The sequence below is a fragment of the Prionailurus bengalensis genome, chromosome B1, assembly GCF_016509475.1.
Source record: "Prionailurus bengalensis isolate Pbe53 chromosome B1, Fcat_Pben_1.1_paternal_pri, whole genome shotgun sequence".
NCBI lineage: Eukaryota > Metazoa > Chordata > Mammalia > Carnivora > Felidae > Prionailurus > Prionailurus bengalensis.
In genome coordinates this window covers 123,114,740-123,137,955 of record NC_057344.1, presented here as the reverse complement: position 1 = coordinate 123,137,955, position 23,216 = coordinate 123,114,740, and the positions used below count along the sequence as shown (strand labels likewise).

The window sequence follows — 23,216 nt, the reverse complement described above, 5'->3', positions numbered from 1 at the left end:
GATTTTGTATCCTGCAACTTTGCTAAATTCATGTATCAATTCTAGCAGACTTCTGGTGGAGTCTATTGGATTTTCCATGTATAATATCATGTCATCTGCAAAAAGTGAAAGCTTGACTTCATCTTTGCCAATTTTGATGTCTTTGATTTCCTTTTGTTGTCTGATTGCTGATGCTAGAACTTCCAACACTATGTTAAACAACAGCAGTGAGAGTGGGCATCCCTGTCGTGTTCCTGATCTCAGGGAAAAAGCTCTCAGTTTTTCCCCATTGAGGATGATGTTAGCTGTGGGCTTTTCATAAATGGCTTTTATGATGTTTAAGTATGTTCCTTCTATCCCGACTTTCTCAAGGGTTTTTATTAAGAAAGGGTGCTGGGGCGCCTGGGTGGCGCAGTCGGTTAAGCGTCCGACTTCAGCCAGGTCACGATCTCGCGGTCCGTGGGTTCGAGCCCCGCGTCGGGCTCTGGGCTGATGGCTCGGAGCCTGGAGCCTGTTTCCGATTCTGTGTCTCCCTCTCTCTCTGCCCCTCCCCTGTCCATGCTCTGTCTCTCTCTGTCCCAAAAATAAATAAAAAACGTTGAAAAAAATTTTTTGAAAAAAAAAAAAAGGAAAAAAAAAAAAGAAAGGGTGCTGAATTTTGTCAAAGGCCTTTTCTGCATTGATTGACAGGATCATATGGTTCTTATCTTTTCTTTTATTAATGTGATGTATCACGTTGATTGATTTATGAATGTTGAACCAGCCTTGCATCCCAGGAATGAATCCCACTTGATCATGGTGAATAGTTCTTTTTATATGCTGTTGAATTCGATTTGCTAGCATCTTATTGAGAATTTTTGCATCCATATTCATCAGGGATCTTGACCTGTAGTTCTCTTTTTTTACTGGGTCTCTGTCTGGTTTAGGAATCAAAGTAATGCTGGCTTCATAGAATGAGTCTGGAAGTTTTCCTTCCCTTTTTATTTTTTGGAACAGCTTGAGAAGGATAGGTATTATCTCTGCTTTAAAGGTCTGGTAGAACTCCCCTTGGAATCCATCTGATCCCGGACTCTTATTTGTTGGGAGATTTTTGATGACTGATTCAATTTCTTCGCTGGTTATGGGTCTGTTCAAGCTATTTCCTGCTGATTGAGTTTTGGAAGCGTGTGGGTGTTTAGGAATTTGTCCATTTCTTCCAGGTTGTCCAGTTTTTTTGGCATATAATTTTTCATAGTATTCCCTGATAATTGCTTGTATCTCTGAGGGATTGGTTGTAATAATTCCATTTTCATTCATGATTTTATCTATTTGGGTCATCTCCCTTTTCTTTTTGAGAAGCCTGGCTAGATTTTTGTTGATCTGCTCTACAGTTTTTTTATATTCTATATTGTTTATTTCTGCTCTGATCTTTATTATTTCTCTTCTTCTGCTGGGTTTAGGCTGTCTTTGCTCTTCTGCTTCTATTTCCTTTAGGTGTGCTGTTAGATTTTGTATTTGGGATTTTTCTTGTTTCTTGAGATAGGCCTGGATTGCAATGTAGTTTCCTCTTAGGTCTGCCTTCGCTGCATCCCAAAGTGTTTGGGTGTTGTATTTTCATTTTCATTTGTTTCATATATTTTTTATTTCTTCTCTAATTGCCTGGTTGACCCATTCATTCTTTAGTAGGGTGTTCTTTAACCTCCATGCTTTTGGAGGTTTTCCAGACTTTTTCCTGTGGTTGATTTCAAGCTTCATAGCATTGTGGTCTGAAAGTATGCATGGTATGATTTCAATTCTTGTATACTTATGAAGGGCTGTTTTGTGACCCAGTATGTGATCTATCTTGGAGAATGTACCATGTGCACTCGAGATAAAGTATATTCTGTTGCTTTGGGATGCAGAGTTCTAAATATATCTGTCGAGTCCATCTGATCCAATGTATCATTCGGGGCCCTTGTTTCTTTATTGACCATGTGTCTAGATGATCTATCCATTTCTGTAAGTGGAGTGTTAAAGTCCCCTGCAATTACCACATTCTTATCAATAAGGTTGCTTATGTGTATGAGTAATTGTTTTTTATATATTTGGGGCTCCTGTATTCGGCGCATAGACATTTATAATTGTTAGCTCTTCCTGTTGGATAGACCCCGTGATTATTATATAATGCCCTTCTTCACGTCTTATTACAGCCTTTAATTTAAAGTCTAGTTTGTCTGATATACGTATGGCTACTCCAGCTTTCTTTTGACTTCCAGAGGCATGATAAATAGTTCTCCATCCCCTCACTCTCAATCTGAACGTGTCCTCTGGTCTAAAATGAGTCTCTTGTAGACAGCTAATAGATGACTCTTGTTTTTTGATGCATTCTCATACCCTGTGTCTTTTGGTTGGAGCATTTAATCCATTTACATTCAGTGTTATTATAGAAAGATATGGGTTTAGAGTCATTGTGATGTCTGTAGGTTTAATGCTTGTAGCGATGTCTCTGGTACTTTGTCTCACAGGATTCCCCTAGGATCTCTTGTAGGGCTGGCTTAGTGGTGACGAATTCCTTCAGTTTTTGTTTGTTTGGGAAGACCTTTATCTCTCCTTCTATTCTAAATGATAGACTTGCTGGTTAAAGGATTCTTGGCTGCATATTTTTTCTGTTCATCACATTCAAGATCTCCTGCCATTCCTTTCTGGCCTGCCAAGTTTCAGCAGAGATACGGTCACGAGTCTTATAGGTCTCCCTTTATATGTTAGAGCACGTTTGTCTCTAGCTGCTTTCAGAATTTTCTCTTTATCCTTGTATTTTGCCAGTTTCACTATGATATGTCATTCAGAAGATCGATTCAAGTTACGTCTGAAGGGAGTTCTCTGTGCCTCTTGGATTTCAATGCCTTTTTCCTTCCCCAGATCAGGGAAGTTCTCAGCTATGATTTCGTCATGTACACCTTCAGCACCTTTCCCTCTCTCTTCCTCCTCTGGAATACCAATTATGCGTAGATTATTTCTCTTTAGTGCATCACTTAGTTCTCTAATTTTCCCCTCACTCTCCTGGATTTTTTTATCTCTCTTTTCCTCAGCTTCTTTTTCCATAATTTTATCTTCTAGTTCACCTATTCTCTCCTCTGCCTCTTCAATCCGAGCCGTGGTTGTCTCCATTTTATTTTGCAGCTCATTGATAGCATTTTTTAGCTCCTCCTGGCTGTTCCTTAGTCCCTTGATCTCTGTAGCAAGAGATTCTCTGCTGTCTTTCATACTGATTTCAAGCCCAGCGATTAATTTTATGACTAATATTCTAAATTCCCTTTCCGTTATATTGTTTAAATCATTTTTGATCAGTTCGTTAGCTGTTGTTATTTCTTGGACTTTTTTCTGAGGGGAATTCTTCCGATTCGTCATTTTGGATAGTCCCTGGATTGGTGCTGGACTGCGGGGCACTTCCCCTGTGCTGTCTTGAATAACTTGCATTGGTGGGCGGGGCTGCAGTCAGACCTGATGTCTACCCCCAGCCCACCGCTGGGGCCACAGTCAGACTGGTGTTTGCCTTCTCTTCCCCTCTCCTAGGGGCGGGATTCACTGTGGAGTGGCGATGCCCGTCTGGGCTACTTGCGCACTGCCAGGCTTGTGGTGCTGGGGATCTGGCATATTAGCTGGGGTGGATTGGCAGGGTGCACAGGGGCAGGGGGGTGGGCAGGCTCAGCTCGCTTTTCCTTTGGAGATCCGCTTCGGGAGGGGCCCTGTGGCACCAGGAGGGAGTCAGACCTGCCGGAGGGATGGATCCGCAGAAGCACAGCGTTGGGTGTTTTTGTGGAGCAAGCAAGTTCCCTGGCAGGAACCGGTTCCCTTTGGGATTTTGGCTGGGGGATGGGTGAGGGAGATGGCGCTGGCTAGCGCCTTTGTTCACTGCCAAACTGGGCTCTGTCGTCCTGGGGCTCAGCAACTCTCCCTCCAATTGTTCTCCAGCCTCCTGCTTTCCGAGCAGAGCTGTTAACTTATGACCTCTCAGATGCTAAGTCCCACTTGCTATCGGAACACACTCCATCCGGCCCCTCCGCTTTTGCAAGCCAGACTCGGGGCTCTGCTTGGCCGGCGGGCTGCCCCTCTGCCCTGGCTCCCTCCTGCCAGTCTGTGGAGTGCACACCGCCTCTCCGCCCTTCCTACCGTCTTCCGTGGGCCTCTCGTCTGCGCTTGGCTCCGGAGACTCCATTCTGCTAGTCTTCTGGAGGTTTTCTGGGTTATTTAGGCAGGTGTAGGTGGAATCTAAGTGATCAGCAGGACACGCGGTGAGACCAGCTTCCTCCTACACCACCATCTTCCGGTGTAGCTTTCTTTGAATTAACCTTATTTGGAACACTCTGGACTTCCTGGATCTGGATGTCTGTTTATTTCCTTATGTTAGAGAAATTTTCAACTATTACTTCTTCAAATAAATTTTCTGCCCCTTTTCTCTCCTTATTCTAGGGCCCTTGTAATGTGAATGTTGTCCCAGAGGTCCCTTAAGTTTTCTTTATTTTGAAAAATGTCCCTTTTCTTTTTGCTGCTCTGTCTGGATGAGTTTCATTGCTTTATCTTCTAGCTCACTGATCCATTTATCTACCTCATCCAGTCTGTTGTTGAACCCCTATAGTGTGTTTTTCAGTTTATTATTATATTCGTCAGCTGTGTTTGGTGCTTATGTGACTTCTGTTTGGTACTTATGTTTCTTATCTCATTGTTGAAGTTCTTAGTGTGTTTAGCCATTCTTTTGAGTTTGGTGAGCATCTTTTTGACCATTTCTTAGGTTCTTTATTAGGTAGATTACCTATCTTTATATAATTAAGGTCTTTTTCTGAGGTTTGGCCTTGCTCTTTTGTTTGGAAAATATTTCTGTTTTCTCATTTTTATTGACTCTCCATATTTCTGTATGAGGTTTAATGGCTACCTTCTCAATGTTGAAGGAGCGGCCTTGTTTTAGTGATGATCCTTCTTGTTTAACCTTGCCGTGGCCCTTTTTTATTTCTCAGACTTTTGTGATTGTCTGAATCACCTGATTTATTCTTGCTATGCCCCCATTGTTGAAGGTGTTCCAAGTGACCCTGTGTCAGTGTATCAGTGAGCCAGGGGGGGAATTTCATTAGCACTAATTTCAGGCTGATTGGAAGCCAGACCCTCAGGCAACACCTTTTAAAGTATGCTAATAAGTATAGATCAGTGGAGCTGGAATTTTAATCTGTGTTGGCCTCCAGACCAGAAGGTCCAGAGGTGTTCCCTAGGTGACAGTTGTAAGAATCAGGGTTTTAGATGAGTGTATAAGCTTTTTTCTGGGAAATCTTGTTTAGGTGTAGCAATGCCAAGGAGGTGCATAAGGATGATATTTTCCTGCTTATGTTTCTGGAGGGCCTCCTTAGCCTTTACATGTATGAGAAACCTTTAGCCTGTCCCTTAAGCTAGAGTACCAGATGAAGTAAATAGGCCTTTCTCACAGGAGTATTGGGGTTGTGTTTCAGTCTGTTGTCTGTACAGTGCCCTAGGGGTGGTAGTCTGCCAAGAACTGTATTTCTGATTGTTACATTTTTGTAGAGCTCTGGAATGCCCTCCCTCTTGGCCACAAAGACCAGGTGATCAAGGAGCATCCCTTGTTTTGATTGTATGTGCCTCTTGGTTTTAGCTAGGCAGGGTGTAGGGGGCAGGGCATGCTCATGGGTTTCAGAAAGGCAGTGGAAAAATGTCTTGACTCCATGTATCTGTGGGCTTCAGCAGTGCAGCAAGAGCATGCCTCATCTATGTGTACACACGGGCTTTAGGCTGTTTAGAACAATGCTGGACTACTTGCGCTTGCCAGCTTTGGTCAGGGGCAGGGGAGTGTCAGAACTGCCCATGCTCAAAGACTTTAGCTAAGTACCAGGAGATTTCCTGCTCCAGCTAGGGAACAGGGGAGTACTGTAACCACTTGTGCCCTCTGGCCTCAGTAAGTGCCATAACTACTCACCCCCTGTCCCAGCAAGGCCATGGAAGTGTGCTGTATCCAAGCTTGCTCAACTATGCTAACAGGTTTTATGGAGAGTGCAACAATAGCATCTGCCAGTGTCTCCAGTTCTGACGAACAGCTCAACTGGCCCCTCTTCCTCCAGCTGATGACCCTAGATTAGTAAATTAATCTCCGTCACATATTGTCTAGATATTTTCAATCTGCTGATTTTTTTCTGGATCTTAGGGTAAGCAAGACCATACATGAGCCTTCCAAGAAGGAAATGTCAGTTTCCTATAGCACTTAAGTAACTACTTTCAGCCCTGGTTGGTTTTCCAAGCTGGACATTCTTGGGTCTCATCTCCCTGGGCTGGTACAAATCCCAGTGGCCAAGGTGCCTGATGTAGGGTACCAACCCTTTGCTTCTCTGGGACAAGTGCCTGTCTAGTGATATCCATCCTTATTGTATATCACTGCACGAGGGGTGCGGTTTTTGGAAGACTGTGTCTCTTTGCCTCTTCTCCCCATTGCAATAAGATCTTTTTATCCTCTGTTGTATAGAGCATTTCATCTAGTTTTCAGTTTTTACATCATTTTTAGAGGGTAGTGATCCATTTGTGACTGTAGATTTGGTGTGTTTGTGGGAGGAGATGAGTTTAGGATATCCCTATCATCTTGTATCCTTCTTAAATACTGCCATGTATCCTTCGCTTCTTTTTTTTTTAATTATAATTTATTGTCAAGTTGGCTTATATGCGACGTCCAGTGCTCATCCCAACAAGTGACCTCCTCAATGCCCATCACCCACTTTCTCACCCCCATCCACCCTCAGTTTGTTCTCTGTATTTAAGAGTCTCTTTTGGTTTGCCCCCCTCCCTCTGTTTGTAGCTATTTTTCCTCCATTCTCTTCCCCCATAGTCTTCTGTTAAGTTTCTCATGATCCACATGAGTGAAAACATATGATATCTGTCTTTCTGTGACTGACTTATTTCACTTAGCATAATACCCTCCAATTCCATCCACATTGATGCAAATAGCATGATTTTATTCTTTCTCATTGCCAAGTAGTATTCCATTGTATATATAAACTTACATCTTTATCCATTCATCAGTTGATGGACATTTAGGCTCTTTCCATAATTTGGCTATTGTTGAAAGTGCTGTTGTAAACATTGGAGTACATGGGCCCCTATGCATCAGCACTCCTGTATCCCTTGAGCAAATTATTAGCAGTGCTATTGCTAGGTCATAGGGTAGTTCTATTTTTAATTTTTTGAGGAATATCCAAACTGTTTTCCAGAGTGGCTGTACCAGTTTGCATCCCCACCAATAGTGCAAGAGTGTTCCCATTTCTCCACATCCTCACCAGCATCTGTAGTTTCCTGATTTGTTCATTTTAGCCACTATCACTGGTATGAGGTGGTATCTCAGTGTGGCTTTGATTTATATTTCCCTGATGATGAATGACATTGAACATTGTTTCATGTGTCTGTTGGCCATCTGGATGCCTTCTTTGGTAAAGTGCCTATTCATGTCTTCTGCCCATTTCTTCACTGGATTATTTGTTTTTCGGGTGTGGAGTTTGGTGAGTTCTTTATAGATTTTGGATACTAGCCCTCTATCTGATATGTCATTTGCAAATATCTTTTCCCATTCCGTTGGTTGCCTTTCAGTGTTGTTGTTTCCTTTCCCACACAGAAGCTCTTTATCTTGATTCATTTATTCTTTTATTTCCTTTGCCTTCAGAGACATGTCAAGTAAGAAGTTGCTGCAGCTGAGTTGATGGTTTCCTGTCTCACATGTAGGTCTTTCACCCGTTTTGAGTTTCTTCTGTGTAGGGTGTAAGAAAGTGGTCCAGTTTCATTCTTCAGCATGTTGCTGTCCAGTTCTCCCAGCACCATTTGTGAAAGAGACTGTCTTTTTTCCACTGGACATTTTTTCCTGCTTTGTCAAAGATTAGTTGGCCATATATTTGTGGGTCCATTTCTGGGTTCTTTATTCTATCTCTGATCTATGTGTCTGTTTTTGTGCTAATACCATACTGCTTGATGATTATAGCTTTGTATGACAGGTTAAAGTATGGGATTGTGATGCCTCCAGATTTTTCTTTTTCATTTTTACTTTGGCTATTCAGGGCCTTTTGTGGTTCCATACAAATTTTAGGATTGTTTGTTCTAGCTCTATGAAGAATGTTGGTGCTGTTTTGATTGGGATTGCATTGAATATGTAGATTGCTTTGGGTAGTATTGACATTTTAACAATATTTGTTCTTCCAGTCCATGAACATGGAATGTTTTTCCATTTCCTTGTGTCTTCTTCAATTTTTTTTTACAAGCTTTCTATAGTTTTCAGCATATAGATCTTTTACCTCTTTGGCTAGCTTTATTCTTAGGTATTTTATGGTTTTTGGTGCAGTTATAAATGGGATCGATCAATTCCCTGATATCTCTTTCTGTAGCTTCTTATTGGTGTATATAAATGCAACCAATTTCTGTACATTGATTTTATAGCCTGCAAATTCACTGAATTCCTGTATCAGCTCTAGCAGTTTTTTGGTGGAGTTGTTCATGTTTTCCATGTAGAGTATCATGTCATCTGTGAAGAGTGGAAGTTTGACTTTTTCTTTGCCAATTTGGATGCGTTTTGTTTTGTTTTGCTGTCTGATTACTGAGGCTAGGACTTCCAACACTATGTTAAACAACAGTGGTGAGAGTAGATATCCCTGTCATTTTCCTGATCTCAGGGGAAAGTTCTCAGTTTTTCCCCCTTGAGGATAATATTAGCTGTGGGCCTTTCATATATGGCTCTTCTGATGTTAAGGTATATTCCTTCCATCCCGACTTTCCTGATGGTTTTAATTAAGAAAGGGTGCTGTATTTTGTCAAATGCTGTTTCTGCATCTATTGATAAGATCATATGGTTCTTACCCTTTCTTCTGTTATTGTGATGTATCACGTTGATTGCTGTGCAAATATTGAACCTGCAGCCCAGGAATGAGTCCCGGTTGATAATGGCGAATAAGTATTTTAATATACTGTTGAATTCGATTTGTTAGTATCTTGTTGAGAATTTTTGCATCCATGTTCATCAGAGATATTGGTCTGTAATTCTCCTTTTTAGTGGGGTCTTTGTTTGGTTTGGGAATCAAGGTAATGCTTGCTTCACAGAATGAGTCTGGAAGCTTTCCTTCCATTTCTACTTTTTGGAATAGCTTGAGAAGAATAGGTATTAACTCTGTTTTAAATGTCTGGTAGAATTTCCCTGGAAAGCCATTGGACTCAGGACTCTTATTTGATAACTGATTCAATTTCTTCACCAGAAATGGGTCTGTTCAAATTTTCTGTTTCTTCCCTTTTGAGTTTTGGTAGTGTGTGAGTTTCTAGGAATTTGTCCATTTCTTCCAGATTGTCCAGTTTGTTGGCATGTATTTTTTCATAGTGTTCTAGTAATTGTATTTCTGTGTTGTTGGTTGTGATCTCTCCTCTTTCATTCGTGATTTTTTTTTTTATTTAGGTCCTCTCTCTTTTCTTTTGATAAGTCTGGGTAGGGGTTTATCAATTTTGTTTATTCTTTCAAAAAACCAGCTCTTAGATTCATTTATCTGTTCTACTGGATTTTTTGTTTGTTTGTTTTGTTTTGTTCTTGTTTTCATTTTTTTATTCTATATTCTTTATTTCTATTCTAATTTTTATTATTTTTCTTCTGATTTGGGCTTTCTTTGGTGCTGCCTTTCTAGCTCCTTTAGGTGTAATGTTAGGTTGTGTATTTGGGACCTTTCTTGCATCTCGGGATAGTACTGAATTGCAGTGTATTTTCCTCTTAGGACTACCTTTGCTGCATCCCAAAGAGTTTAGACTGTCATGTTTTCATTTTCATTTACTTCCATATATTTTTAAAGTTCTTCTTTAATTTCAGGGTTGAGCCATTCATTCTTTAGTACGATGTTCTTTATCCTCCATGTATTTGTGGGCTTTCTAAAAATTTTTTTTTTGTGGTTGATTTCATGTTTTATAGCATTGTGATCTGAAAATATGCATGGTATGATCTCAATCTTGTTGAGGGCTGTTTTGTGACACAGTATGTGTTCTATTTTGAGAGTGTTCCATATGTGCTTGAGAAGAATGTGTTCTTCTGCTTGAGGATGAAATGTTCTGGATATATCTGTTAGTCCATCTGGTCCAGTGTGTCATCTGAGCCATTGTTCCTTATTGATTTTCTGCCTAGATGACCTGTCCATTTCTGTAAGTGGAGTATTAAAGTCCCCTATAATTAATATTATTATCTATACATTTGTTTATGTGTGTGATTAATTGATTTATATATTTGGGTGCTCTCATGTTGGGAGCATTAACATTTACAATTGTTAGCTCTTCTTGATGGATAAACCCCTCAATTATGATATAATGCCCTTCTTCATCTCTTGTTGCAGTCTGTGTTTTGAAATCTAGTTTACCTGACATAAGTATGACTACTCCAGTTTTCTTTTGATGTCCATTAGCATGATAGATGGTTCTCTGTCCCCTCACTTTCAATCAGGTGTCCTCGGGTCTAAAAATGAGTCTCTTATAGGCAGCATACAGATGGATCTTGTTTTTTGTTATTCATTCTGATAGCCTATGTCTTTTGATTGGGGCATTTAGTCCATTTACATTCAGAGTGATTATTTAAAGATATAGATTTAGTGCCATTGTGTTATATGTAGGTTATGTGTTTATGGTGATGTCTCTACCCAGGACAGTTTAATGATAGTTATTTTTAGGGATTAAATTTGCTTAGATAATTTTAGTCTTGAACTTCAGTGTTGAGTTAAATTTATATTCAATCATATCAATCTCCATGTTAAACACATGATCTCCAGTCTTAAAAATCATCCAACAACATTGTTCTTATTTTCCCTGTTTTACAGTGTGGCAGTGGATACTCAGAGAGAGAAGAGCTTATTGAGAAGGTGACAGAACTAGACTTTCAGGATCATGTTTAACATAAACACCTTTAAAAAATATTTTTCTTTCTTTTCTTTTCCTTTTTTTTTTTTTTTTTTTTGTTTAATTCTTGGACCTTTCCCCATTATGTCAACTGGATATTCTGGGCTCAGATATAAGGAAGGGATATTGAATTAAAGCAATTGTAAGAGGAATTTTCCTGTCAGCTTTTGTGTTTCAAAAGCTGAAGGATTAAGGAAAATAGAAATGACTCATGGACAGATGAAAAATATAAGAAAAAAAGCAGGATAAGAGGAGCTTGAGTTTTTCTTTCTGCTCCTAATCTCTCAACCTCAATGAAGAAATGATTATACTGGCTCAAAGACTTGAAGAAGGAGTTTGGAGCTTGTAGATATGGAAGAATTCTTCTGAGAGGGTCCTATACCTACTACCTAGGGGTGGAATTGGCAAGATTTCCCAAATGCATTTTTGTGTTTGAAAGCAGTGAACCGTGGCTCAACATTTCATAGGTAGAGGGATAGAATGGTCTAAAGACCTTAGCATAGAAAATGGCTTACTGTGTCCTGAGATAGCCTTCCAAAGATTTATGATACCCCAGCATGTTGAGGAAGAAGCAAAATCATGCAAACCCTGGTGTGGCATGAAAGATACAGAGAAATCTGTGTATTATGGAAGTACTCTGAGAATGGCAACAAGGGATAAGTCAGTGACACCTTTCATGGACTGGTGACAGAGATCAATTGGGTTGATGGACATATCAACAATGTCATCATTAAATCCCATCATTTCTCTTTATAAAGTCACAGAACGAATTATGTAATATCTGTTCTCTGAGCAGTTATTTTATTACAGCTACGTTCAAGATGCACATATTTCATTTTTCACAATTACACTGCATTTCCATCTCTGGTATGCCTCTTTCCACTGTACTGGAATGATCAGAGAGGTGATACAGGAAAGGAATGATATCCCCAAGGATGCCCTTTCACCTTTTATCATCTGGGATCTCAGAACAGCAGAATACAGCGGATGCTGAAACATAAAAGTGTAATAGTAAAGTTATTGAATTGCTTAAGAAACAGTGATTTCAGCAAAGCAATTATGCACTGTATTATGTGACGTTGCATTGCCTACATTTTCCTCCGTACCCCCTCCCAATTCCACCTTCATCCTAGTTCACCTATATGAAATATCACTTGATCCTCTGATTGGGATCATTGTTAATATCACCACTTGGATATGGTGTAAGCAGGATCAACATCAGTATCCAACATCAGAAAGGAAGGCCTCAGCCTTGAGGACTGTTTCTCAGGCTGTGTGATCACAAAGACATCCAAACCCTCTGCTATGGCTTCTGATCAGCTTTTGTCAGCCCCAGAATCTAGCACTGTGTCTTCTTAGGAAAAAATAATAATTTTTTTGGGGGGGTGTTCCTTTTACAGCATGTATACTGTCTGCTAGATCCCCTCTCTGCATTCTCCATAATCTGTGCATAAAATTTCAGATGAGGTTTCTTGATTCTTTATTTCTGATTCAGATTGGCTGACATGCTAGGTCATAACCAAGAAGGTGGTATAGCAGGGTAAAACTTAAAGACCTAGATTAAAAAATTTTTTTTTAAATCACTTACCAATCAGAGAATGTAGGTAGAATTGGGGGAGAGAATTTGAAAGGGAGATGTGCTTAGAATCAGAATGAGAAAATCAAAGCATTCACCACAGGAGTAATTCCTCATTTACTTATTGTTGCTTATTCTCTAATGGTGTCTCTAGCACTTAGGACAGTTCTGGCAAACACTGCACCATCACAAAATAAACATTGAATGAATAAATGAACACACTAAGTGAACACTCCATCCCCGAAGGTTTGCTAGCTGAAACAGAGTGACCATTTGTCAGAAATGATGCAGAAGGATTTGTGCCCTAGGTGGAATCTAAACCTCTGCCTCTAAGATTCCTTGCAGAATTGTATGACTTCAGTAATGTCAACTCATTCATTCTAGATAATTTCTCCAACCAGAAAAGTAATACATAATTGGCTAATGTAGTGTCAAGTGCTTCTTAGTATTATATGGAATCCTTTTACATTTTTAAAAAATAGGCTGATGTGGAAATTTCCCAAAGAGGGGCTTATAGGTAAAACTTTTTCTAATCCTGGTAATAGTAGGAAATAAGGTAGAGAGTGCGAAAGATATTGAAGATCCAAGTGGCCATCTCTTTCTCACAAAACCACTTGGAAATGTTTGAAGAGTCATTTCTCTGTGAATTCAGGGTAGTGGAGATCATCAAATAAAGCACTCACGTTTTTCCAGCATGGTACAACTCGAAAGCTTTGTGGAGTTGGTCAAAAGGCAACTGATGGGTTATTAAGGGATCTATATTAATTTTATTTTGCAGGTAATCAGTCACTAGTTGGGGAATACAGTCTCTGGTTTTATAACCTGCAAAACAAAACAAAACAAAAGGCTATTGTGATAAGATTTGAGAAATGCCAAACCAACCAAAAGGAAACAAGTGTAAACATGTGATGGAGATTTTCTTCTGAAAATCTGACATTGAACATGAGAGAAAAATCATTTATACATCAGAAGCTATTGACTGCTGTTACTAAGTGTGGCTGCTACAGACAGTTCTGTTACCTAGAATTCCTTTGGAGAAAAATTGGGTCAGTATTCACATGTTACTGTGTTGAAAAATGGTCCTTTTAAACTAGCAGTTTATAGCTCACCTCCTGGGCTTACCTTTACCCAAAATTTCCTCTTCTGTGTATTCATACACACATAGAGATGGCATTGGGAACTACGTGCAGATGGGAATGTTAATTGACTGAAGCTGTTGGTCAATAATGCTCAGAAATAAGGGCTCCTTTGGGAGGATAAAAGCTGGTGTCAAAACTCCATGTTGGTGCATATAATTATCCAAAAGATTTGCTGCTAAAGTAGCAGAATAAACTTTGAACTCACCAGCATTTGGAACTGAAGTTGACTGAATTGTTTGAAACACTGGAAAAACCCAAAAACTATTTTGTAGGAGATAAAATTTGTATTTGAACCTAAAAAAACCTATTTAATTAAATTAACTGACGTTGATTTGCAAAGCTCTTCCTTATTGGAAAAGTCTTTGAAGACCTCTACCATTATAGCTCTGTTTCCCCAAGAGGAGGAATTTTGAATTGTATGTTTCTACAAAGTCAAAAGGGATTTCATGAGAGCAACCAACTAGTCCCTTCTGTTTGTTGACCTACCTCCTAAACACACACCCTTCAGTGTCCGTCCAGAGATAATATCTGGTGCGTTCAGGGAAAGCTGTGAATTTGATGAAGCCACCCCAATGATCATACAGACACCATAGCTCCGGTGGCAGGAATCCCAAGCAGCAATCTGGTAACAACAATAATGACCGTAAGTGCCTTCCCATACAAGTAACAACTACCACCAGAAGTAGAGGGATTGTGTTCCTAGATCTTGAACCTCTTCCTGGCCAGATGCTATCTCAACCTCAGCTTCAACACTGCTAGTGATGGGATTTCATTGTAGAACCAGTAGAATTTAGTGGGAAAGACTGTGTGCTGTGCTAGCTGTGTGACCTTAGGTAAGTTACTTAACCTCCATATGCCTCAGTTTCTTCATTTGTAAAAGGAAGACTAATACTGCCTACTTCATAGAATTGTTATGAAGATTAAACAATTTACCATTCTTAAGACATTTAGAACATTATCTGATATATAATGAGGACCATATATTTATTAAATAAAATTACTCACTGCCTTTGCCAGACCTTCTCACTTGGCATGGTTCTCTAACTCATTTCTATTAAAATAAAACATATACATATATGGGTGTGTGAAGCTTTATTTATTTATTTTTATTTCAGTTTTGCAGGGATGTACAGTGTACTTTTTCATATCTTATCTATTTGTTTTACTTCCTTTTCTGGCTCATCGCCCTGTTGTCTTCCTCCTTTTCTCCATTTTGCCTTATTTTCTCTTTTACCTATATTACTACCTTTACTTCCTTTATTTGTCTATCAAGTATGTTAGGTACACAATAAAACATATTAAATGTCTATATATTCTCTCCTCTGAACTGTAAGATCCAAGAGTGTAGTGCCTATTTTGTTCACCCTTATATCCCTAGGACTTCTGATACAGGACCCATAATTATCTTGTGAGTTAAATGATGTTTATACTTAAATATAAGAGTATATCTGAAGACCTAGGAATAAAGAAGGGGAATACTGGTATTATGGCCTTTTGAATGTTTAAATTTTGTGTATTATAATGACATATCTTTAGGTATATATTGCTTTTATTTTTAAAATAGATGTTTTAGAGTGAATTTATATTCCACTTTTACATTTGGGGTCCACAGGTCCAAAATGTATGTTCGGGAGAGTTTATACCCATCTGTGTGTGGATATTTAGCATGTATTTCTCACTCCCACCCCATCCTCTTTAAGCATCTATGCACTGTGCCCTAAGCCCACCTACCATCGTATCACTGAGTCCAATGGCTTCAAAGGCAAAGTCAACACCAACTCTTGTCATTTCCATGACCACCTGCTGGACAGGTTTCTTGAGGTTTCGAGGGTTGAGACAATCAGTGACCCCTAATGCTCTTGCCCAGGGAAACTTCTCCTCATTGATGTCAACGCCGATGATCCTAGAAGCACCAGATGCTTTACAGCCCATGACAATGGCTGAACCAACTCCACCAAGTCCAAAGACCACGCACGTGGAACCGCGAGTGACCTACAAATTCACAAGGCATGTTTGTATTAGAAATCAACCCTGGACACATAGGTAATTAGGAAAGCAAACAGACAAAAACAACCATTGAAACCTTTGGAACTGTATACAACTATTGAACATTTTGATGTTTTCCAGGCAAATCACTATGACACACATTAATACACAGGTAACTTCCTCACCTTGGCCGAATTTACAGCAGCCCCATAACCTGTAGACACCGCGCAGCTTATGATACAAACTTTATCCATAGGAGCAGCAGCATCAATTTTTGCCACTGCAATCTCAGGTACAACCGTATATTCAGTGAATGTGCTTGCACGGAGAAAGTGATAAATCTTTTTTCCTTTGCAGGTAAATCTGCTGGTCCTGTCCAGCATTAATCCAGAAGAAGGTAGAACACTGTTCGCGGAGACAGACACAGTTACAGGTGGTGGCACCGACACGTGGAATTATAAAGACAGAAGAGAGCACGTTTAGTTACAGGTCAGTGCTTATACAATATCAGCAATTTAATAATAGAGTAAGGGGTAAATTACTAACTCTTGCTTCTCACAGAAGTTTCCCTTGGGATGCAAACAGGAACTGCATTCTCTACACTGTGGTATAGCGAGTGTGAGGACTTTATCTCCTATATATAGAGAAATAATAATATAAGTATTAGTTTAAAATATTACTGGATCACAAATACAATAGTATGTTTATAAAAATTTCATTGGATGGCTTGAAAACTTGCTGTGGGCAGATTATGGTAGCCAGCATAACATTGCCCATTGCTGTTTTCTTTTTAAGTTTTCATTTAAATTCCAGTTAGTTAACATATGGTGTAACATTAGTTCCTCTTGTAAGTTTAGATAAGGCACATCTTAACTTCACTGGCCCTTAAAAATTCCAAAGGTAGTGGATCTCAAATTCAGGAGAACTTTTGCTCTCTTGTCCTTTCTCCTCCAACTCTTTCTCCTCCAACCCCTCATTGTTTTACACAAAACTTTCACTGGAATTTTTTTTTTTTAAGCTAAAGAGGAGTTAGAGCATATATCTCTTCTGTTTGCATTATGCTCTTGGAGATAGACCGTGCCTTTTTACTTTTGTCACCTTTCTGTGCCTAGTGTCAGATTCAATGTAGGCATCTCATAATTGTTTGCTAAATGAATTCCCTGGTAAGAGCTTCACAAATATCCTGACCATGCCCTTTATTAAGTCTCTTTGTGTGCCTGGTTCCAAGCTGTGAGGTTCTATAGTATCTTAATCTGTGTGATTGCTCTTACTCACTCTAATAATTTCAGACAGGCTAAGAATAGCTATGTCCAGATCTTTTTTGGTAGTCTGGGGAAGAACATATACTTGCTTTCTTTGATTCTTTGAAATATCATCATCATCCTGTCAATGAAAATTCAAGTTTGATATTCCAGTTTATTAGAACATTCATCTGTCAAACGTATGCATTCTAACCATGGGACAGGCACTGTGGTAAACATGTCGGGGATACAGTATGTAAGGAGCAGTCTCAATAGTTTTAAGTCTATTTAGAAGTACACTGGTCCTATCTCAACTCTCATTTAGTTATAGATATATTCTTGGCTCAGTTGCTGCCCCTCTGAATTTCTAGAGAAAACAGCAGAGAAACCATGTGACTCTTGGAATGACTGAATACATTTAATATAATGATATGGGATTAGTTAGAAGAGTCTAGAGGTAAACCAGTTTTTTTTCTCCTGTAAGTGTGTGAATGCATTTTATTTATTTATTTATTTATTTATTTATTTATTTATTTATTAAAAAAATTTCTTTTAATGTTTTTTATTTATTTTTGAAGGAGAGACAGACAGAGCATGAGCGGGGGAGGAACAGAGAGAGAGGGAGACATAGAATTTGAGACAATCAGTGACCCCTAACGCTCTGAGCTGTCAGCACAGAGCCCGATGCGGGGCTCGATCTCACGAACTGTGAGATCATGATCTGAGCTGAAGTCGGACGTTTAACCGACTGAGCCACCCAGGCACCCCAGTGAATGCATTTTAAGTTCCTTCTCTGTGCAGGGGAGCTCTTTGGGAGGCTGTTTGTGGGAAGGTTTCATTACCCCACTTCCTACCTGGTTTCACTGAGCTCACTCCTTCGCCAATACTCTCTACAATCCCAGCTCCTTCATGGCCTGGGATGAAAGGAAAGTTTGTGGAGAGTAATCCTTTTACTGCATGATCATCACTACCACAGATCCCTGTAGATATCATCTGCATAAGAATTAAATAACCAAGAATCAGTTGGTTTGGAATTTTCCTTTATCTTTTTCTTTTAATCTGAGACTGATTATTAAAAAAAATTCTTTATGTGAACTGTGTCATTTGATCCCTATTACAATGCTCAGAGGAATACAGGGCGGATTGTATCATTCCCAATTTAGAGGTGAGGAAAGGGAGATTCAGAGACTTAGAATGACTTGTCCAAAGTTATGTGGCACATGTTAAGACCTGGAAATAAACTTAGATTTTTTTGAAATCTACTTTGTACATTTATGTCATCAAATAGTTTTGAAATATGACGGACAATCACATACAATGAAGGACTTTTTGCCACATTATCAATAACACCATGATTGAGAAACAAAGAATTTTAGGCCCATACTGTTGAATGTTTTTCCAATGCTCTGGGAAAATCTGTTTTTAACATTTCAAATTTATACATTGAGAACATTCTTTAAATTAATAATGTAACAATGAATTTAAGTTAAAATTAACCATTGCAAAATTTAGTTGACGTTGTGAAGTTTTAAAACTTTCTTAGTTAATGGCCTGAGTTATCTTATCTGTCAATAGACCTGACCCAATGACATTGGTCATAAAAATGAAACATTTCATGTACCATAGCCCCTAAGTTACTGCTGTGCCTGGGTTGCAGCCAGAAAAGCCTATGCCTGAGCACATTGACTAGTTCTCCAGTGTGTGTAGTGAGAGTGGCAGCATTTATAGCTGGAACGCTGGGAACAACTGTGGTATATGATCCTGGAAAATGAAGGATCCTGGTGAAGAGAAAGTGCTCATGAGAAATATGCTGTGGTTTTGGTTCCCACAGTGCTAAAATGGCTTCAAGATGCTGTCAAAGGCTAGAAGTGTTGTTTTAGGTATGCAGCAGGCTGGAATCTCCTTATTACTTTGGTTCTACATATCAAATAAGAGTATGCAGTTATTTTGGGGAAGTTTCCCATGGCATAAGCTGGAGGTGGAATTGACTGTTCTTATGAACAGACCCAGTCCTTAACCTTGATTTCTTCAGGGTTCAGTGTGATGTTGCTGAGTTTCTTGCTATGCAACTTCTACCTTGGTAGCCTATTGTGGATTTATTATTTAGGGTGTAGCCTTTGTAGTTAAGGAGCCTATCAATGTAAGAACAGAGAATATTGACTAATTAACTAGTAAACATTTCAGCAGATGGTGACCCAGTACACAATAAGGACTAATTAAATGCTGTTTGGATGGATGATAAATAGAAAAATACAGCTTCTGAACAGCAGTCAGTTACCAAACTTCTTTCTTTGTGTACATTCTTATCAATTTTCATTTTGTTCTTTAACCATGTCTCATTGGTGAAATAAAATCTTGAGTGTAACACTAGACATGGACTTGATAATTTATTCAGTGTTCCCAAATTCTCCTGTTTTGTTTTTCACTGCCTGTCTGTCTTTTTGTACTTCCCTCCATCACCTTTTCCTTTTGGCATCTTTCCAGTTCCCTTCATTCCTTGTCTCTGTTACTCCTGTAGCCATCCTCCTACACCTTCGACTTTGATTAGATATAGTATGACTAGATGCATATGGCATCCAGTATTTGTCTTATTTATTAAGTCAAGTGTTCAATTTCCTGATCTCAAATTAGAAGATAGGTGAATATTAATGTTTAACTGGGAGTAATAATACTCCTAATCTTGGGTATTTAATGGTTTTATAAAATTTGGGATGTATTGATCAAAAGTTTGATTTGAGAGTGGCAAGAAGCTGTTGACAGGTCATTGTTTTCCCATCCCTGGTCCAAGCTCTGTTCAATAACTGTTAACTCTTCCAAGTCACTTTGAAGACTATCATGGAGTCCTAGCTGCTCATTCCTAGAAATTGAAATTTACCACACAGTGAACTTTTTCAGACATTTTCTGAGGTTATCATGTGTGAGCTCCAAACAATAGAGATGGAACATTAGTCTGTTAGTCATTGCATATTCATTTGTTGATATCAATTTTGTATCATTGAAGTAGGGGGAAATGCAGTTCTTGTCGCCTTTCCCTCAATGAAAAGAAGTTAGTACTTAAAATGCCTTCTAGGTCACATTGTGAAGTATATAGACCTATGATGTTATATAATTTAAGTAAAAATTTCAATACTTAAAAAGTAATTATGGTAGATGAGTAAATTACCAGTATTTTACAAATATTAAGAATATATTAAACATTCATTACCTCTATTCATTTATCTTAGTTTAAAAAATTCATTTTACTAAGAGAAGTGGATAGACCCCAAATGCAAATGTTATATGTATTACATATAAAATATGTTTCATTTCATGAAACAGGATTTCCTTACATTTACCTACAAAGGTAAACGTTAAAAGACTTAAATTTACCTTAATACGAACTTCCCGAGCCTTTGGTGGATCGACTTGTACTTCCTCAATTGCAAGAGTAGAACCTGTTTTCCAGGCAATGGCTGCCCGGCATGTGATTGTCTGTTGACACCAGGACAACAAAACTTTTGTGAAAAAAATTAATTTTTATTCTGATCATACAAACGACACTTATTTGTTATAATTAGTAAAGTACAAAAATCATAAATAAAAGATCACTGCAATTTTAGATGCAACCTACTGAAATTTTAGCATATTTCCTTCTAGTCTCTTAAAACAATTTTGATACAGTAGAGATCATGTCTACAGTTTTGTATTCTGCTTTTTTGCTAGTGACAGCCACCATGTAATGACCATTTGTCATCTACTTGTAAGTAGGCATTTTCTCATCACTTCAAATGCTTTGTAATCAGAATTTTAACTATTTTTTTTAGTAATCACTACACCCAGCGTGAGACTGAAACCCATGACCCCAAGATCAAAAGTCATGTGCTTTTCTGACTGAGCCACCCAGGCACCTCTGTAATCAGAATTTTAAATGGCTACTTTTGGGGCACCCGGGTGACTCAGTTGGTTAAGTGTCTGACTCTTGATTTCAGGTCAGGTCTTGATCTCACAGTTCATGGGTTTGAGCCCCATGTGGGACTCTGGGCTGACAGGGCAGAGCCTGCTTGGGATTCTCTCTCTCTCCCTCTCTCTACACCTCCCCTGCTCGTTTGTTCTCTCTCTCAAAATAAAGAAATAAACATTAAAAATAAATAAATAAATGGCTACTTTGTATTTCATCATTTGAATGTTCCAGTTTGCTTAGTAACCACTTACAAATGTAATCATTTCCATTGTTTTGACTGTTCTAAAGTCTAATGTGATAAACAGCTTTGTTCATAATTTTGACTTGCCTGGTTTCCTTAAGTAACAATTATTTTGGAAAAGATAGAGACATTGCTAAGGCTGAATTGATTTCCAAATCTCTTAGTAGAAATGTTTAATAATTTGGCACAATTCCTAGAAGTAAAAGAATATCTATATCATCATTTATCCCACCCTCATTAGCACTGACCATAATCATTGAAACCAAAATATCTAATAGACACAAAAAATCTATCTCTTTTACTAGTATTTTTTAATGCTAATAATATTGAATATTTTCCATGTTTATATTAGTCATATATACTTTCCTGTTTCATGGAGTATTTGGGCATAGAGTTAATGTATGTATCTACTCGCATCTTGGTGTTTTTCTCATTAATCATTTGACCTCTTTACACATTAAAGGAATAAGTTATTGTCTGTCAGCTTGCTGTACATGATTTTCCCTGATTGATATTTGAACCTTAATTTTTGTGCATTTACGTGCATGTGTGCGCACATACACACATTTAAAAATTTTGGTTAGAAGCTTCTTTTCCTTTGTTATTTATCCCATTTTTATGCTTTGGAAATTCTCTCTGTATAGAGACCAAATAAATATTTCTTCTCATTCTAGATTTTTATAGTTTGGCTTCTAAGTGTTTAATTCTTAAATCCAACTTAAAATCATTTTTTTGTGCGATGTGCAGTTATAGAATCTAAATGAATTGTCCTAGCATGAACTCTTGATTATTTCTTTCATTTATGCTTAATTAGCCCCTTTACTATATACGTAGAAGTTCTCACATTTACAGGTTTCTCTTTGGAAGCCGTTTCTCTTGTTCCATGTATCATCCTGACAGTTCTTGCAGCAGTACCGCAATGATCAAATACTTTACTTTTGAAAGAGCTTAATATCTGGTGGTCCTAGTACGCTTTATGATTTTATGTATGTTCCATTTGCAAGTTTTCTGTGCTAGTAATTGTAAGATATACTGAACTGACTGACTCTGTTATGTCTCCAAGAAACTTAGATAGAGGAGATAATATACGTATTATATTACAAAGAAAAGGGACAAATGCCACAAGAGAAGTTCAAATAAAATTATATAGAAAAACACTACTTCTTTCTCAAGATGAAATAATTCTGCTTTCACCTACCAAACTCCAGTAAAAGTGTATACTTTACGAAAAACGCTTTCCTGATTTCAAAATGGTACACACTCAAGGCAAAAAACTTGGAAAGCTGACACGTAAAGGGGGGCGGAAAATGGCAAATCTGGCACTCAGTTATTACTGTTTGTAACATTTTATGTTAAGTCTTTCCAATTGATATGCTATGTGTGTTTGTGTAATCATACTAAGAAAGCTATTTTACAGTCTGTTCTTGCACTTTGCTTTATAAGTATTTTCCAGGTAATTTAAAATAATCACTTAGGACTTTATTGACTAATATGTCAGAATTTATTTAATCAGTTTCCTAGTATTTGACATATCTTGTTTCCAGTGCTGTCCTCTTAAAAACAATGCCATGATTAACCTATTTATAAAAACAACATAATTATTTTCTTGGAATAAATTTCCGGGTCAAATGATAGACACATTTTTAAGCATTTGATACAATATTGTCAAACTATCACCCAGGAGGTTCCGAAAAAGTTATTCTCCCATCAGTGATGCTTGAGTTTCCACAAGTGGGAAAACATTAGGTATTGTCATTAAAAATCCTTGCTAATCTGATTGGGGAAAGTGGTTTCTTAACTTTGTTTCAGTGTATACTTTTTAGATAACTAATGGAAATGATATAAATGTATTTTAAAGGTAGCACTTACTTTGCCCGAAGTGTCCATGATGAATTTTCTTTCCATGGCACCCTACAGGTCTACCCAAGAGAACTGCACTTCTTCGACTCTGCTCCTGGGCAAACTAGACAGAGCAGTTATAGTGTTTGCACACCGGAAGTTATTAAACATAATTACATGATCACACATCAGCAAAGGGAAAACCAGAGAAACAAAGTGGTTGGCAAATATGGGAAGGTGAAAGACAGAAAGGAGTGTGGGAGAATGATTAGGGAGGAAGGAGGTCGAAAACAAGAATGCTGAATGAGGAGAGCTTGAAGGGTAGGGATGCATCTGAAGACAGTGTAGGGATTATTTAAAAAAGTGAATCAAGTGA

General features: G+C 38.3%; 1 protein-coding gene across 1 annotated transcript; it reads right to left on the bottom strand.

Annotated features, from left to right (window-relative positions):
* Positions 1-11,658: 11,658 nt before the first annotated feature.
* LOC122478272 (alcohol dehydrogenase 1-like) lies at positions 11,659-22,992 on the bottom strand. Its single transcript, XM_043571887.1, has 9 exons — positions 22,871-22,992; positions 20,190-20,291; positions 17,675-17,813; positions 16,126-16,213; positions 15,765-15,984; positions 15,325-15,585; positions 14,080-14,215; positions 13,138-13,276; positions 11,659-11,868 (listed from the first exon to the last, which is right to left on the bottom strand). Exons 1-9 carry the CDS (start codon positions 22,904-22,906, stop codon positions 11,844-11,846), a joined length of 1,146 nt encoding a protein of 381 aa, XP_043427822.1. The 5' UTR covers positions 22,907-22,992; the 3' UTR covers positions 11,659-11,843.
* Between the last annotated feature and the right edge of the window lie 224 nt (positions 22,993-23,216).

What these genes read in the sequence shown, in the direction of transcription:
- LOC122478272 (XM_043571887.1), bottom strand. Translation starts at nt 22,906, where the DNA reads ATGGAAAGAAAATTCATCATGGACACTTCGGGCAAA. An exon ending in AGTGAGCTCAGTGAAACCAG is followed by an intron (nt 16,214 to 17,674) that starts GTAGGAAGTGGG and finishes CTCTATATATAG; the next exon opens with GAGATAAAGTCCTCACACTC. An exon ending in CTGCTGTAAATTCGGCCAAG is followed by an intron (nt 15,586 to 15,764) that starts GTGAGGAAGTTA and finishes GTGAATTTGTAG; the next exon opens with GTCACTCGCGGTTCCACGTG.